General features: G+C 42.8%; 1 protein-coding gene across 1 annotated transcript in view; it reads left to right on the top strand.

Annotated features, from left to right (window-relative positions):
• Positions 1-16699, top strand: part of Prelid2 (PRELI domain containing 2) — a 67719-nt gene that overhangs the window by 12914 nt on the left and 38106 nt on the right. Inside the window, exons 2-4 of the mRNA XM_051163918.1 lie at positions 1991-2048; positions 4760-4833; positions 7595-7755. Coding sequence (XP_051019875.1) covers positions 1991-2048; positions 4760-4833; positions 7595-7755 — 293 coding nt within the window. The remainder of the gene's footprint in view (positions 1-1990; positions 2049-4759; positions 4834-7594; positions 7756-16699) is intronic.

Raw genomic sequence — 16699 nt, 5'->3', positions numbered from 1 at the left:
TTATCTATCTATCATCTTCCTGTCTAGTCACAAAAAAAGAAGAAGGTCTTATTATTTAAATGACTATTATTTCTCTTAGTAGATAAATATTAAAATTAAGTGACGGTGTGAAGAAGTATAGTTTAACCTGTAAGAGTTTCACAGACAATTTAGTGATGTAATCAGAACTGAGAATGTTTTATTATTGTGCCTGTCAGGTGATACATTTTGGTTTCCTTCATAATTTAGTTTACTTATCTTCCTACAGCTTAGAGTGTGACTACAGCATTTACTCAGAGTGCATTTATACATATGTAATAAACAAGCAATACAGGAATTGGTTTCATTATACGTTAGTGTGAAATGGCTAATTCACACACCTGTCCACATGCTTTGGGGAGCTGTGTGCATCTTAGATGTCTCAGGTCCAGGAAGTCTCCTCTGTAGAGGAACAGAATTCCCATCTACCCTTCTCTTACCAGCATGGATCAATGGAGAGTCAAGCTTCATGAAGGGTCATTGTAACTTTGAGCTGTTTCTAGGGCTGAACTGAGTGAATGCATCTTCATGTGTAGTCCTGACTATCTGTGTAGAGCAGACTGATCTCAAACTCACAGAGATCAGCCTGCCTCTTCCTTCTGGGTGCTGGCATCAAAGATGTGCATCATCACCACCCAGGCATCTTCCTTCTTATTCTTGGTTCTTTGAGACCCATGGTGATAAGAGTTTTATATTGCATTTCTAAGGATCCAGGAGTCCTGAAACTCAAGGTCTCGAGGCAAAGGACTCCTTTTCCCACCTCACCCGAACAGTTGCACTTGATGACATGATGAAGCTGGAAGCCTGGGGAGAGTCAGGCGATAGCCCAAGAGCATCAGGCTCCAGTTAGAAGCCACTTTATCCTGTGGCTTTGAGTGATTCATATTCTTAGCTTCTCAGCTGGGTGCGTTGGCACATGCCTGTGATCCCAGCACCAGGGAGGCACAGGCAGGTGGATCTCTATGAGTTCAAGGTTAGGCTGGTCCACAGAGTGAGTCCAGGACAGCCAAGGTAAACAGAGAAACTCTGTATCAAGCCCCTCCCCCCGCAAAAGGTAGCTATTATCAATCTTGGTGCATCTACATTGTCTTTCAGAGCAATTTAATAAAAGAAATAAAGTATCACATATCTCCTATGGGCCTGACATTCTATTCTTTTATGGTTATTTTCCTGAGGTGCTAACACAGTCACCAAGCCATGGTCCAGGGCAGCAGTGAGGAATTCTCTCTGTGCTGGACTGGCCTATTTAATTCCCTGACTCCCAGGAACAAGTAGTGAAACATCTGATCTTCATCCAGTTCCTACTTTTGAAATTGGAGATGATAATATTATGTAACTTTTTCCACATCAGAATAGCTGTTAGAGTTAGACAGGGTGGTATAATAAAGGCATGTAGATCTGGCACAGAGCATTCTTGGTTTATGCTAGGCAGGGTGATGATGATGATGATTATTATTATTACTATTATTATCTCCTCTGCTCAGCGCTTAGATGGGCTGTACGGAAGGCTTCGCTTGGGATGGAAGGATTATTGGCTTATTGGCTAAGAGCACTTCCTGCTCTTGTAGGACCTGGGTTCAGTTCCCCGGACTAGTATGGTGGTTGTAGCTCATAATCATGTGTAACTCTAGGGGTAAGGGTGTCTGTCCCCTGTCACCCTCTAATGTCCTCTTGGGCACCAAGCACTCATGTAGTGCACTTACATATGCAGGCAATACCCCATGCGTACAAAATTAAATAAATTGCCCCTAGATTTTATGAAATCTCGCCTCACTTGTTTGAGTCCAAGTACTATACCAAGATTCTTGATTTAAAACTGGGTTTTACTTAGAGGTTTCTTGGAAGGTATTGACTAGTTCCGAAGACACCTGTCCATTGTATCTGGTAATTCATGTTGCCAAAAGAGAATGCTAACTTTCTTTATGTGCTTTTCCTTTGTTTTGTTTGTTTGTTTGTTTGTTTTTTTTTTTAGTATCCCAACCCCATGGATAAAAATGTCATCTCGGTAAAAGTTGTAGAAGAAAAGAAAGGTACGTTCTCTGACTGTATGTTACTTTAGTTAAGGGCACCATGCATACTGACTATGTAAAGGATGTATTTGTGTGTGTGCATGCATGTGTGCGTGTATGTTGTATGTGTGCCTATGTGTGTACCCATTACATCTTAAGCAGGCCTCTTGTTACTTTCTAAATTATAGCTCTTGGTGAGACTGAGGCTGGGCATACCTAACTGTGCAGGTAACATGCTGAGGTACTTACTGTGTACCGACATCCTACTTTCATTAACTCATTCATCTTTCAGGATCATGCTTGCGGTAGGAGTCGTGACTATTTCTCTTTAATGCACGAGGGAACTAAAGCGTGGAGAGGCTGGCCTGCCCAAACTCACTTGGCTGCATCGTTATCCTACATCAGTTTATAGATGGTGAAACACTGTAGATAGCATAGAGATGAAGCCAGGCGTGCTGGCTCATGCCTGTCACTCCAGCTATTGAACGGTGGAGGCAGGAGCACCTGGAATTCAAGGCTAGCCTGGGCTATTAAAAAAGAGCACAAAGATGTGATGTTGCCAGAAAGCACTTAGATTGTGGAACCATAACTGTAGCTTAGCAAACTATGGCTCACTTTGTTGCATGTTAACCACACCCCTCTGTTTGTATGTTTTCAATGGCTGCTTCATCTGAGCAACAGAAAAAGCAGGGTATTTGCTAAAGAAACCATATGGCCCGTACACCTAAGTGATGTACCCCTCGGCCCCTCTCAGAAAATGCTGACTGTGCTCCACCTCAGGCCTCTTTGGGCTCACCCTTCCTCAGGGCAAGCATTGTGTTAATGTAGGGAGGTGAGGAGCAGGCAGTGCCAGGAGCTTTGATGATGTGCACACTTGCTGCACAAGCCTGTGGAGGAGACATCCTGAGCCTGGTCCAGCATGGCTACTGGACCTTAGAAACCACGGGCTGCGGCTGTCGGTAAGGTGGCTGCAGCCCCCATTGTGCCTCATAAAAATGAAACTGTCTTATTTATGGGGCTGCTTTCCGCATATCTGTAGGTATAGATTGTTAAAAGCGTTTTCTCATGTGTCTGCATGCAGTGTGGGACAAGCTTGCCCGAGCTGGTCTGAGATGACTCTGCTTTCAAGGCCTGATTTTCTTACGTCCTTCATGGCCTAATTTTTAAAGGCTCAAGGTCTTTATCTGTCAAATGGGAAAACAATACTGTTAATTTAAATTGTTATGAGGATCAAATGAGAAAATGAAGAGTACATATTCTAAGGTGGCATAGAGTGCTAGTTGTAATTTCAGGTTGTCGTCTCTGCCTCCATTTTCATTGTTTTATTTATTTATTATTAATTTATTCATATTACATCTCAATGGTTATCCCATCCCTTGTATCTTCCCATTCCTCCCTCCCTCCCATTTTTGCCTTACTCCCCTCCCCTATGACTGTTCCTGAGGGGGACTTCCTCCCCCTGTATATGCTCATAGGGTATCAAGTCTCTTCTTGGTAACCTGCTGTCCTTCCTCTGAGTGCCACCAGGCCTCCCCATCCAGGGGACATGGTCAAATAGGGGGCACCAGAGTTCGTGTGAAAGTCATACCCCACTCTCCACTCAACTGTGGAGAATGTCCTGTCCATTGGCATTGTTGTTTGTTTTAAAGACACAGTCTCACTGTGTAGCCCTAGCTAGCCTTAAACTTGCTTTGTTCAACAGGCTAGCCTAGAATTCACAGAGAGCCACCTGCCTCTGTCTCTCAGAGGCTGGGATTAAAAGCATGTGCCACCGTGCCCAGAAGCTGTTCCATTTTTGGAACCTGTGTTGCTCACCTTGGCTGAGATGAGCTAAGGATTGTTAGGGGCAGGACATTCATTTCCCGCTAGCAGGTTCCCTTGTGGTCGGGATGTTTGCATCAGGGAAGCTGTAGTCAGAGCTCTGAGAAACACTGCACCGTGGCTAAGTCTTTGTAGTTTATAGAGAAATGGCAGCACTTCAGTCTGTCTTTTCTTTTCTATTTCCTTTCATTTTAACTCACACTTGTTATTATTATCGGTAGCCAATGTTCCTCCAGCATGGAGTATTTTGGTCACAAGGGTTTTCTTCCTCCGTGAGAGAAGAATGTGGCTCATGTAGTTAAATAGCTACAGGTTTAAGTGATACAGTGAGAATCTGTGCCTGACACTGTGGTTCAGGAGGTGGCAGAATCTGTTACCATCCTCCTTGTTGTTGCTCAGGCTGCCACTGGTCACTGCCACTGGATGCTTGACACTGATCACCTGGCACGATGGCCTGCTTATGATTCATTTTCTCAGCTTTAGCATGTGTGTTATGAATTGCTGTTTGACCTTTATCCCTTGAGCATTTGTGATTTGGCTCAGAAAACTGATCAGAAAAATAGAATCTTAAAAAAAAAGATTTATTTTATTTTGTACTGTGTTTATGTGCGCATGTCTGTGTGGGTTTATGTGCCTTGAGGTAGGTGTTTGAGGAGATGCAATGTTTTGGACCCCTTGGAAGTGAAGTTTCAGCAGTTGTGAGCTGCCAGAGGGAGGTGCTGGAAACCAAAGTTTTGTACTTTTTACAAGAGCAGTAAGCTCTCTTAACCCTTGGAAAACTGAATTTTATATTAAGCCTTATCTGTAAGGCTTATTGAAAATTTAAATTGAGTTAAGAAACTCTATGGTCTCTTAGATAAGAATACATTTTTCCCTAATTATTTGTTGGCTATGAAATTTTCTTTTTCTAGATGAATCAACAGGACTCATCTATAGAAAGAGGATTGCTATCTGTAAGAATGTGGTTCCAGAAATTTTAAGAAAGGTAAATTTATTTCAGAGTTTAATCACAGTGGATATGAAATGGAGGAATTTTAATAGCCATGGGAAAAGACAGCATTTTCTGATCTAAAGTGGTGTCAAGAATTTCCTGTTCTCCCAATCTCATAGTTTTGTAGGGGAAATATTTCTTTCACGCCCATGCCAGTTTTGGCAGATGCTGTTCAAGATACTGTGTCTCCATCTCTGTTCTTTCTGAGGAGGATTCTCCATGGGTTTGGGAGATTTGATAATTTTTTTTTTTTCATAGCTTTGTTTTTTTTTTTTTTTTTTTTTCTTAATTTATTCTTGTTACATCTCAATGTTTATCCCATCCCTTGTATCCTCCCATTCCTTTCCCCCCCATTTTCCCATTATTCCCCTCCCCTATGACTGTTCCTGAGGGGGATTACCTCCCCCTATATATTCTCATAGGGTATCAGAGATTTGATAATTTTGTGAGTACTTTTGGCATTTTGAATGAAGTGTTGTCTTTTCTAGTTGGCCCATCATTACCAATAGCCCTTATGGAAGGACAAATAGAAGTGAACAGATTGTAAATATTAATCTCAAGTGTGGGTAGGAAGTCCACACTTCTGTTTGTAACGCACTGTCAGAAATAATAGCTGTTTCTGAGAGCATGCTATTCTTTTGGTGTGTGTTTCTGTAAAATAAGGTCACTGATGCTGGAATCTTCATGATAGAAAATTGTTTTCTCTCTTTGAAATCCTTAAGCACTCTGATGATTCTGTGTTGGACGGAGGTGAGTGGAAAAACGTCATTTGCATGCCTTGAACCGTACATGGGTTTTTCTTCTTGTGAGAGGGGCCTCTATAGCCTAGGCAAGGCTAGAACTCACTGTGTAGTCCAGGCTGGCCTCAAACTGAGAACAATCCTCTTGCCTCAGCCATCTAAGAGTTGAGATTACAGATGTGTACTGCCATGCCTAGCTGTAGGAGTATTAAAAACTAATATTTATTTATTCTGAAAATTCCATACATGTATACAATGTGTTAATCTTAACTACCCCCGATTTCTTTCTCTAACTCCCTTCAGACTTTCCCACACACCTCCCTCCTGTCTTTATGTTCTCTTATCTCTGTTCTAGTATTTTTTAAAACCATTGAGTCTGATTAGTGTTGCCCAATATCTGCTTGGCCTTGGGGTTCTCTACTGAGCCATGGGTACCCCCTCCAAAGCAACGTGACTCTTTCCCCTCTAACAGACATCAGCTGTCAACCACTCCTCTGCTAAACCCTCCCCTGTCCGTGCTGCCTGTGCTGGAATTTTTAACTGGCTTGATCTTGTGCAGAATAAATAAAAACTTCTTTTTAACACTTCTACAGCTAGGCATGGTGGTACACATGCGTGTAATAGTCATGTCATGTCCATAAGATCGCCTTCTACAGCACCCCACCCCGTCTACAGTCTCGCTTTCCTCTTTTCCACTATGTTCTCTGAACCTTAGAGTGATTGCTATAGATGTCTCATCTACGGCTGAGCACTTGCTATCATGTATTCTTAGTGCTTTGAATAGTCATGAGGACCTTCATTCACAATGTAGGATTTTTTCCCTTTTTTTCTTTCTTCTCTTTTGTCTTTTTCCTCTTCTGCTCCTCCTCCTCTTCCTTTTCCTCCTCCTCCTCCTTCGCCTCCTTCTCCTTCTCCTTCCTCTTTTCCTGAGCCAGGGTTTCTCTGTGTAGTCCTGGTTATCCTGGTACTCACTCTGTAGACCAGGCTAGCCTTGAACTCACAGAGGTCCACCTGTCTCTGCCTCCTGAGTGGAATCAAAGGAATGTACCACCACTGACCAGCACAATATAGGAAATGTTTTTCCCTTAAGACAGGGTTTCTCTGTGTCAACCAGGCTGGCCTTGAATTCACAGCGATCCACCTACCTCTGCCTCCTAAGTGCTGGGATTAAAGGCGTGTGCCACCATCATGCCAAGCCACAATGTAGGATTTTTGATGGCATTTTTTTAAGTCATAAGAGGAGAGCATCTTGACAGACACTGAAAAAAAAAGCCCCAGAAGAGATTCCCTATGTGATAAGCCGGGCATCTGCAGAGTAGCTTGCAAATGAAACGGCAGCTTCCATCCATTCCTCATTGTGGGTTAAAACACTGTTATTCTCTTAATGGAAAGAAAGCTGGAACCGCAGAGAAAATGAACTTCTTTTGACTTGCAGATGGGAAACTGTGTTGCACTTCTGCAGCAAATTATCACTGGCTTTTCCAGAGTTCATAGCTGCCTTTGCCCTATATACGCACTTTGAATCTATTATTTAAAAAGGCATTCAAGTTCATCTTGTATCTCAATTCTTAAATAATTTAAGGCTCTGACTTGTACAATTCTGCCTTTGTAACTTTCCTTGTCCTCTCTACCTGGGAAAGCATCGATTTCTGGGGACTGAACAGAGATTAAAACGGGGAAAATATTTCGCTTGATACTGCCCTGCATGGGAGCATGTAGGTGGGGCTGATATGAATCCATCAAGTCATGAAGGCCTGCCCCAGAGGAAACACGAAGCAGCTGATAATTTGTTTAGTGGCCTACATCAATCCTGGGCCATTTGCAAGTCCTTGGCAGCATGTAGTGAGGCCACAGTGTGTCTGATTATCAAAGACTGAGGGGTATAGCTGAAAGACCCTCCATACATCACCATCCCTCGTCCCTTTATTATCCAAGACTGGGATCTGCTCTAGGCAGAGTCTTCAAGTAGCTTGCTCTTCCTAAACTGAAAATGCTGTCCTCTCTCTGTTGGGCAGGTGACTATTTTAAAGGTACCTGATATCCAACTAGAAGAAGAATCATGGCTCAGTCTTCAGGGAAGGAACATGGCTATTCGGAGTCACTGCCTCACTTGGACACAGTATGCATCCATGAAGGAAGAGTCTGTCTTCCGGGAAAGTGTGGAAAATCCAAATTGGTAAGATCACCTCTGTGTGTGTGTATGTGGTGTGTGTGTGTGTGTGTGTGTGTGTGTGTGTGTGTGTGTGTTGGGTGTGGGGAATCAATACACAAGTACACAATTTCATGCTTATAGTCTCTGTCTATCACACACATAGTTCACACATTATTTTTGATCGTGTAAGTAATAGATAAATATATTTTCTTTTGGAGAAAATAGGACAACTTAACTCTTGCCCAAGTACTGTACAAAATCTGTTAGTTTCTTACTCTTTCCAAAGGCAATGAATCTCACCAGTTGTTGATTATTCATTTGGGCTTTTAAAGGCAGTCTAGGTATTCAACAGAGTTTAAATAAGGAAAATATTTTGCTTGACGTTACCATGCACATGACCCTGTCAGTGGGCCTGCCTAGCACCAGTGAATCCAAGCAGGTTTATGGAGGTGCCTGGACATGTATTCATCCAGCTTGCTTAGTTTGTTTATGCTTTTCCCACCTGTGATTTTATGTCATCTACAATTTTGTGTACTTATTTTTTTATTCTGAGATTTACCTATTTGATACACGTAGAGCTTCCTCTGCATGTGCTTCGGCTTTACTACATTGTATTCAGTTACTGCCACTAGGGGAGACACTCTAATGGCGTCTGGTCTCCCTTTGCTGTAAAGGAGGAATATACCCATGGAGTATGTGTCTTCTGTATATGACACTTGTGTGACATGAGAGTGTTTCTCTCAGTGGAATTTTCAACTGTTGTATTTGTTGCAAGACTATCTGTAGACAACCAAATTGACTTTTCCTAGCATATAAGTTCTCTGAGTTTTGACAAATATGTACAGTTGTCACTACTGCCACAGTCACTGCTTAACCCTGTAGGTATACCAAATCCCCCCTGAAATGTGTGACTTGAAATAGTGAACCCTGCGGTGTATGTCTTGTATGCTCATTTATAAGCACTGGGCGCTGGTTTTTCAGGACACACTTGATTCGAGTTCTAGGGAATCTTAGTTTGAGCTGCTGTAATTTGATACCACAGCCCCCCTGTGCTTCAACAGAACCTCTCAGTTTCTTATGGTTCTGCAGGCTGGGAGGTCCAGCCTGTGGGCACAGGGTGGGAGGAGTGTCTGGGAGCCCTGCCTGTAGCTCTGCAGACATCTGTCTTCTGTGAATCATGATGGTGCAGGACAATGCTGAGATCTACATTCATGGAATCATGTGAACTGGAGTTACCGCCCGAAGGCCTTGGGTCCTAACTTCTTCCCATTGTGGGTTCTGGTTGCAACGCAGAGGCTGGAGGCATCTGGGTATGGGCAGCTTGTCTCTCAGGCATGAGCCCCTGGGTTCCATCCCCAGCACCCAAAATATAATGCAATGTGATACAATAAAAATGTCAACACAAATTTTGGGGTACATAGACCTATGGTGTGCAACACAGATTCTGGTCCATCGTCTCCCAGTGTGCTAACACAAATTTGCTCTCCCTAGCAGCACCTACCAGTGTTTATTTCCCTGTAACGTGGAAATGTGTAATTAATACACATTTTAATAGTTATAAGTATAATGAGTGAGAAACAATCCTTGAAGATAGGTTTCTAAAAATATTTATGTATATGACATTTTTATCTGCATGCATATATGTGCACCACATGCATGTCTCATGGCTGCAAGGACCGGGAGATGGCACTGGATCCCTTGGTAGTGGGGTGATAGATTCCTGTGAACTGTTATGAGGCTGCGGGAACAAACCAGCTCTTTGCAAGAGCAACATATGCTTCTTAACTATGGAGCCATCTCTCCAAGCCCCTTGGTTTTTTTGTTTTTTGTTTGTTTGTTTATTTGTTTGTTTTTTTTTTCTTGAGACAGGGTTTCTCTGTGTAGCCTTGGCTGTCCTAGACTTGCTTTGAAGACCAGGCTGGCCTCAAGCTTACAGAGATCCACCTACCTCTGCCTCCCAAGTGTTGGGATTAAAGGTGTGCGCCACCATGGCCAGCTTTGTTTTGTTTTTGAGACAAGGGTTTCACTATTTACACTAACTTGTCTTAAACTCCTGGGCTCCCACCATCTTCCTGCCTCAGCTGCTTTGGTGTCTGTCACCGTTTTGGCATCTAAAGATAGATTTGGAAACAAAAGTAAAACATCACACCCCCTGAATGTTAACAGCGACCATTAAGGTGACTGATGTGATTTCAGAGGACAATTTATTGTGTTTTATTGTTACTGTTCTGTGTGGCTTGAAATCTTTTACTACATAGCTACAGTTTTAGTGGGGGGAGGGAGGGAAACCCAAAAACCTCAAATAACTAGTTGTCCCAATGTGAAAGCCATTCTTAAAGGCCAGCTCGTTCCCACTTGCTCAGCTCTGGCCACACATCAGTGACTCTAGGATGCTGTGACAGCCTCCTGGATGTGTAAGGAAGCATGTCTCATTCACATCAGAGGGAGATTCACTGAGCCATAGTTTTTTATTTTGCTGATGCCAATGGTGACATAGGGCATGGATGATGGGGTTAAAGGCTGAGGCAGAGAACAGAGCTTGGTTGTTGGTACACAGACGTAGTAAAAGGATGACATTGTCTGATTCCATGAGTGATTTCGTCCTCTTTAGCATCATTGTTTGCTATTGTTATTTAGTGTTATATTTGGGTTATTGGCTAGTCTTAAAAGCTGAACCGAAAACCTATTTGTGACAATTAAATTATGATTCACCTTGATAATCCAGGCTTTTCACTTTGTCTTCTTTTTTTTAAATGAAAAAAAAAAAATTCTGATTATGGTAAAAATGGTACATGACTCTGGTAGCTAATATTAATTAATTCTGGGAAACAAATCACATTAACTAGTGATCATGCTTATTTACATACTGTTTACATATTATCTATATACTGTTCTTGGTCTATTCTTGTTTTGTTGTGTTTTGAGACAGGGTTTCTCTGTGTAGCCCTGGCTGTCCTGGACTCGCTTTGTAGACCAGGCTGGCCTCAAACTCACAAAGATCCACCTGCCTCTGTCTTCCGAGTGCTGGGATTAAAGGTGTGTGCTACTATACCTGGCTCTTGGTCCATTCTTATTTGACTCTTAGGTTTCTGAACTTTTAGTGATTCCAGTGTTAAAGTGAAAATCTCTACAGTTGCATATTTTATCACATAATTAATTACTACTACTACTACTACTACTACTACTACTATTATTATTATTATTATTATTATTATTATTATTATTATTATTATTTGGAGAGAGGATCTTATGACACCAAGGCTGGGCTTGAATTCATTATGTAGCCAAAAATGACCTTGAACTTCTGCTTCTGCTTCATGAGCACTAGAATTGCACAGACACACATGGTGTATGTGGTGCTTTGGACGGCCCCCAGGGCTTGGTGTATGCTAGGCCAGCACTCTACCAACTGAGCTGCACCCCCAGTCTGTTGTCCTTGTGACCTAGCTTGTAGTATGCATATATGTATATATGGAGAGAGAGAGAGAGAAAGGGAGAGAGAGGGGGGGGGGGAGGGGGAGAGAGGGAAGAATGAGTAAGAATGTGTGTCACTGAGGCAGGTGCTCTTCCACTGAGCTGTAGTCTCAGTTTACATAGTTCAGAATGTAGAAACAAGTTATATTTATAACGATTTACCATTACCCTGCAAGTCTCCGCTCCATGTTTGGGTTTGTGTTATCTTAGTACATTGTCCCCAAAAGCGTTCACTTCCCAACTTGAGAGTGACAGGACTAGGAACCTGCTGTTTTACTTCCAGAGCCAGATTTAAATCCAGGAAGGCTGTGTATTCAGGGCTTTCTGTATCTGGCATGAACAATCACCCGTGCTTGCTGCTGTCTTCTGTGATGCACCATGACTGGTGCTGGTAGGCCCAGGATGCCACGTGGAGTGTTTTGGAGAATTTTGGGGTCTCTGGACTCAGACTCCAGGCTGATGTTCTCCTTGACTGTTGAGAAAATAGAAAAGTGGACAACACAACAACAGGACAAAATTTAAATTATCTCTTGTGGGAATGTGCTTTTGCTTGAAGAAAGGTGGTGGCCTTGTTTTTAATTTTTTGGCAGAAGGAAAAAATTGATAGTTTTTGCTTTTTAAAAAAAACCCTCCATTCTAAGATAAGCTTATTAATTTCTTAGTATTTGCATTTGAATTAATTCTTCTTTAATTTTAATAATATATTTGATTTAATCCAATATGTGCAGAATATTATCATATCTACATATAATTGGTATAAACAATTTTAAAGGGATATTTTATAGAAACTCCTAATGAGCCTCTGACATCTATCGATTAAAGTATGCCATTACTCTCTGAGGCCCCAGCACCCATGTGTGGCCAGTGGCTGCCACTTCGATGTTGGAATTTTGACTAAGGCAGCTGAATAAGCTTGCCATCTCCTGTCCTTAGCTTTGCGGCCTCAGAACTAAGGTAGCTTGGCAGCGATGCTGACGCATTCTAACCAGTATGTTTATTCGTTTTTGAGTTTTTATTTTGTAACTAAAATTTTTTTTGATGTACTTATTTTGTGTGCACGTGTGCTTGAGAGCATGTGTGCATACACCGTGGCATGCACTTGGAGGTCAGAGGACAGCTTGTAGGAATTAGTTCTCACCTTCCACTATGTGGGCCTTGGGCATTGAACTCAGACTGTCAGGCTTGGCAGAGTAATTTTACCTGGGCTGAGACATCACTCTGGCCCTTTAAAAAATAATATACAGGGGTCCCGCTCAAACTAAGGCACCAGCCAAGGACAACACAGGAGGTAAACTTTAAACCCCTACTCAGATCTAGCCAATGGTCAGAACATCCTCCACAGTTGAGTGGAGAGTGGGGTATGACTTTCACACGAACTCTGGTGCCTCACATTTGACCATGTCCCCTGGAGGGGGAGACCTGGGGGCACTCAGAGGAAGGACAGCAGGTTACCAAGAAGAGACTTGATACCCTATGAGCATATACAGGGGGAGGAAGTCCCCCTCAGGAACAGTCATAGGGGAGGGGAGTAAGGGGAAAATGCGAAGGAGGGAAGAATGGGAGGATACAAGGGATGGGATAACCATTGAGAAGTAACAAGAATAAATTAATAAAAAATAAAAAATAAATAAAAGAAAGGCAAAAAAAAAAAAAATATAAAGAGCCAGGTGGTGGTGGCACATGCCTTTAATCCTAGCAGAGGACACTTTGGTCTTCAGAGCTAGCTCCAGAACAACCAGGGCTATCCTGTCTCAAAATAAAGACAGATAGACACGTACCATAATCATCATCATCATCGTCATCATCATCATCATCAAGAATTTAATTCATCAACAATTTCATACATGTATAATAATGAATTTTGGTCATTTTCACCCCCATGGTTATCTCTCATCTTTCTTTCCTGCTGAAACCAGTCTTTCATCGTGTGTGTATGTGTGTGTGTGTGTGTGTGTGTGTGTGTGTGTGTGTGTGTGTGTGTGTGTGTGTTCTATTGAAGTAAATTAGGATTGTCTGCATGAGCATGGTCTGAGGGTTACTTACTGGGGGATGGGATGGGCAACAAGTAACTAAAGCATGAGGAATGTTCCTTCCTTATCTGGTAGCCACTTTCTGTCAATACATCCTCCGGGAGGGTGAGGCCTTATGGACCCCTCCCCTTCTGTGATGGAATGTCGAGAGTGCTTGAGTGTACCCACCTAACTTTGCGTAATCTTATTTGTTCTTTCTTCCTTCAAAATAGCCTTTTGTTGTACTGTCTAGACCACAATAGATTGCTTTGGTTTTAATCATGGCTACTTTACCTACATAACGCACTTCTAAATGACAGTTGTCTTCCTGACGGGTTTTGCCTTCTGCTCCGCATCCTACAACTATGTGTGTTTTCATGGCAGGTTAAACTATCTGTACCTTCAGGTTCTCCTTGGTGGAGTCTTAGTGGAGTTTTTGCTTTTGGGTGACATGATGGTTCTTCTACAATCTACGTAGGATTTCAGTAGTTCGTACCCGAATGATTTCATGACCAACACTCCCTCCTTGTGCCCTGATGGGACAAGACCTCACGTCCACACGTCTGACTTTAAACTACTCAGCTGAGTATATACCAAGAACATTGAAGTTTCATTTTAATAAAAATTCCAGTGAGACCATTCCTAGAACAGAGTACAATAGATGTTGAAAGCACAAATGAAATTTTACAAACAGATTAAATTAATGGGTTGAACAGTCTACTTCATAGAGGCTCCCCAGGTGAATATTACTCATTCTAATAAATAGGCACGTAGCCTTTGAAGTTTTCACTTTTAGTTTTCTTGGCTAAAATTGCCAAGTTTCAAGTGATTGTCTTACAAATCAAACAGTATGATTTATATGTTTCAAGAGGTAATTGTTGGGCAGTTTCTTTGTGTACCCATCTCTTTCTTCTTCTGGAGTCTTCCTATGCCTGTGTCAGCAGCGGATGTAGCAGTTGGGTGATTTCTGTGAGACCTTAAGGTTGGCACTGCCGTCTTTGATCCATTTCCAAGTTGATGGTTCTCCGAGTATTAGCATCCTGGCTCTACTCATGTTACCTGGTAATCGTTGTTAAGCCTCAGTCCTGATGCCGAAGGGCTTGAGGGGGTTTGACCTAATATCCTGAATCACTCCTACTGTAGTCATTTGCAGACACAACTCCGTCTGCCTGTATTGAGCTTGATTTCCAGGACACCAGAGGATGATCTAACAATTAGCAGACTGTATCTCTGGTTAGCACAAGCTGAGCCAGAGGCTATTCTGCTCAAACTCAACATCTGGGCAGAGCTTTATTTGGGCTCAGTATGAATGATCCTACTTGCCTTCTGATACTTGTGTTCACATAGTCATCTGTTCTGGTTTCCTTAACTGTGCTTCCTGTCTTACGGGGGTTTTACCCTGATGTCATGGTTTTCTGTAACCCAGAGTCAAGCACAGTGTGTGGCAGCCAGAAGATACTCCTGGCCCTTTGACAAATGAACGATTAGTGTTCATGGGATTCAGGTGGCTCAGCTAGTCCATTCTGGGAGTGGTGGGAGGAAGGGGAAAGGGCTGATGCTGGGCAGAGGGCGTGTAGAACTTGGGAAACTCTGGTGTGGTTGGGTAGGAGTCTTGTGTAGTGATGTGGAGAGCTCTCATGGATGCTCTTGGTCACCTGTGTACTCTTTGCTCTGGGAAAAGTTGGTTTAGCTCCTTCATAGAGTGAAATGAAGATTTCATAAGATGCCAAGTGAGACTGCCCTACTCTTGGAGGGTATAAGCGTGGGCTAAGTGCAAGTGGTCACTAATGGTGAATAAATGTTCCTGATGTTGGGTGGCTCCTAAAAGGAGCTATGTTTGAAAAGCGGTGATTGCTGAGTTGGAAACAATGATGTTTAGCCAAGAGAGCATTCTGTGGCACTTACAAGTGAAAGCTTTTGAAATATCTTAGTGGACATCTATTGATTTTTTAAATCCTCCATTGGTTTAGAGTTATGTCTTAGTGCAAGGTTCAGAAGGGAATTAAGTACACATGTGCTGCAGTGGGTCTAGTTTTAAAGGGGCTCCCGGTGACTCTGTCTAGTAGCTTTGCAAATGTTGATAACTAGCTGTGTCCTGTGGCCTCACTGATAAGCAGATACGGAGCTGGCATCCTTTTGGAACTCCATCCTCATTTTTTGCAAAATCCTTGTTAATCTTGTAAAGTGTGACAGGAAGTTGATAATCTTTCTCTCCAGCAGACAGCAAACATGTCCCAGTGGAGGGGGAAAAATCCCTGCTAAAAAGCCCAGGAAACTCTCAGCAGCCCCCGAATGTATGTGAGAGGAATGACTGAAGGGAAGGAGCGAGGAAGCAAGACTTCAGTGAGACTGACACGGCTGCTCTTAGGGAGCATACAGAATACACGTGTTTCTGTTTTTGTGTGTGTTAGTCTTGAATCTGCAACAATGTAAATACTTAGAATATTAAGATGATAACGCTTTATCAGCCAGGCACTGATGTGGTGCAGAACCCAAGATTCTACAACAGTCAAGAGGTGACAGTCTCCCTCCCTCCCGAGATCTACCTTCACTGGCATTGACCTGGAAGCTTGATTATCATCAGAGCTGGACTTAATGGAGGTGCTGTTTATTTGGTCTCACCATTTCAGAGATTCCAACCCATGGCCAGCTGGTTCTGTTGCTTTCAATCAAGCTTGTGGCAAGGGTCGTTAAGGAAAGGCCTGGCGGAGAAAAGCCACTCACTTCTCAGCATCCAAGAAGGAGAGGAAGGGTGGGGGGGGGGGGAGGAGGTAGTGAAAGAAGAGGGAGGGAAGGAGGGGAGACAGAGGAAGAGAAGGGGCCTGAGCTTATTCTTCAGAGGTCTGCATGCCGGGGAGGAGGAAAGGCAGACAGCTTTGCACAGCAGAGAAAAGCCACTCACCTCACAGCAGCTGGGAAGGAGAGAGAGGAAGCGATGGGGAGGGAGAGAATGAACCTGAGGTATCTTATTCTGAGGTCTCCATCTTCTATTTCCTCCTAACCATCTGCGCCCCTAGTCATCCATTCAGTTGTGAGTTGGAGGGATTAATCTATTCATTATCTCAAACTTGCCACAGTCCACTCATTCCCAAAAGCCCCACCTCTACTATACGTTGCATCAAGCCTTCCACCTATGAGCCTTATAGAGATGGTCCATATCCAAACTGTGGTGAGGGTGTGCTGGTTAGTTTTTGACAACTTAAAGAGTGAACTTAATTGAAAAAAAAAAAAAAGTGTTTTCATCAGTTTGGCCCGGCCTGTAGTTAAAACTGTTGGGACATTTTATTGATTAATGATTGATGTGGGAGGGACCTGCCTACTGTGGGTGGGATCATCCCTGAGCAGGTGGTTCCTGAGTTGCATAACAAAGTGAGCTGAGCAAGTGTGTGTTATCTCTAGCACCTTAAACAGATGGCTTTATTCAACTGTGGGACAATTCAAGTCGGAGGTGTTGATCTAATTTTACAGAGGAGGCAACGTTTCAG

This window comes from Acomys russatus, chromosome 20 (assembly GCF_903995435.1).
Source record: "Acomys russatus chromosome 20, mAcoRus1.1, whole genome shotgun sequence".
NCBI classification, from domain to species: Eukaryota; Metazoa; Chordata; class Mammalia; order Rodentia; family Muridae; genus Acomys; species Acomys russatus.
This window is presented reverse-complemented; position numbering and strand designations above follow the sequence as displayed.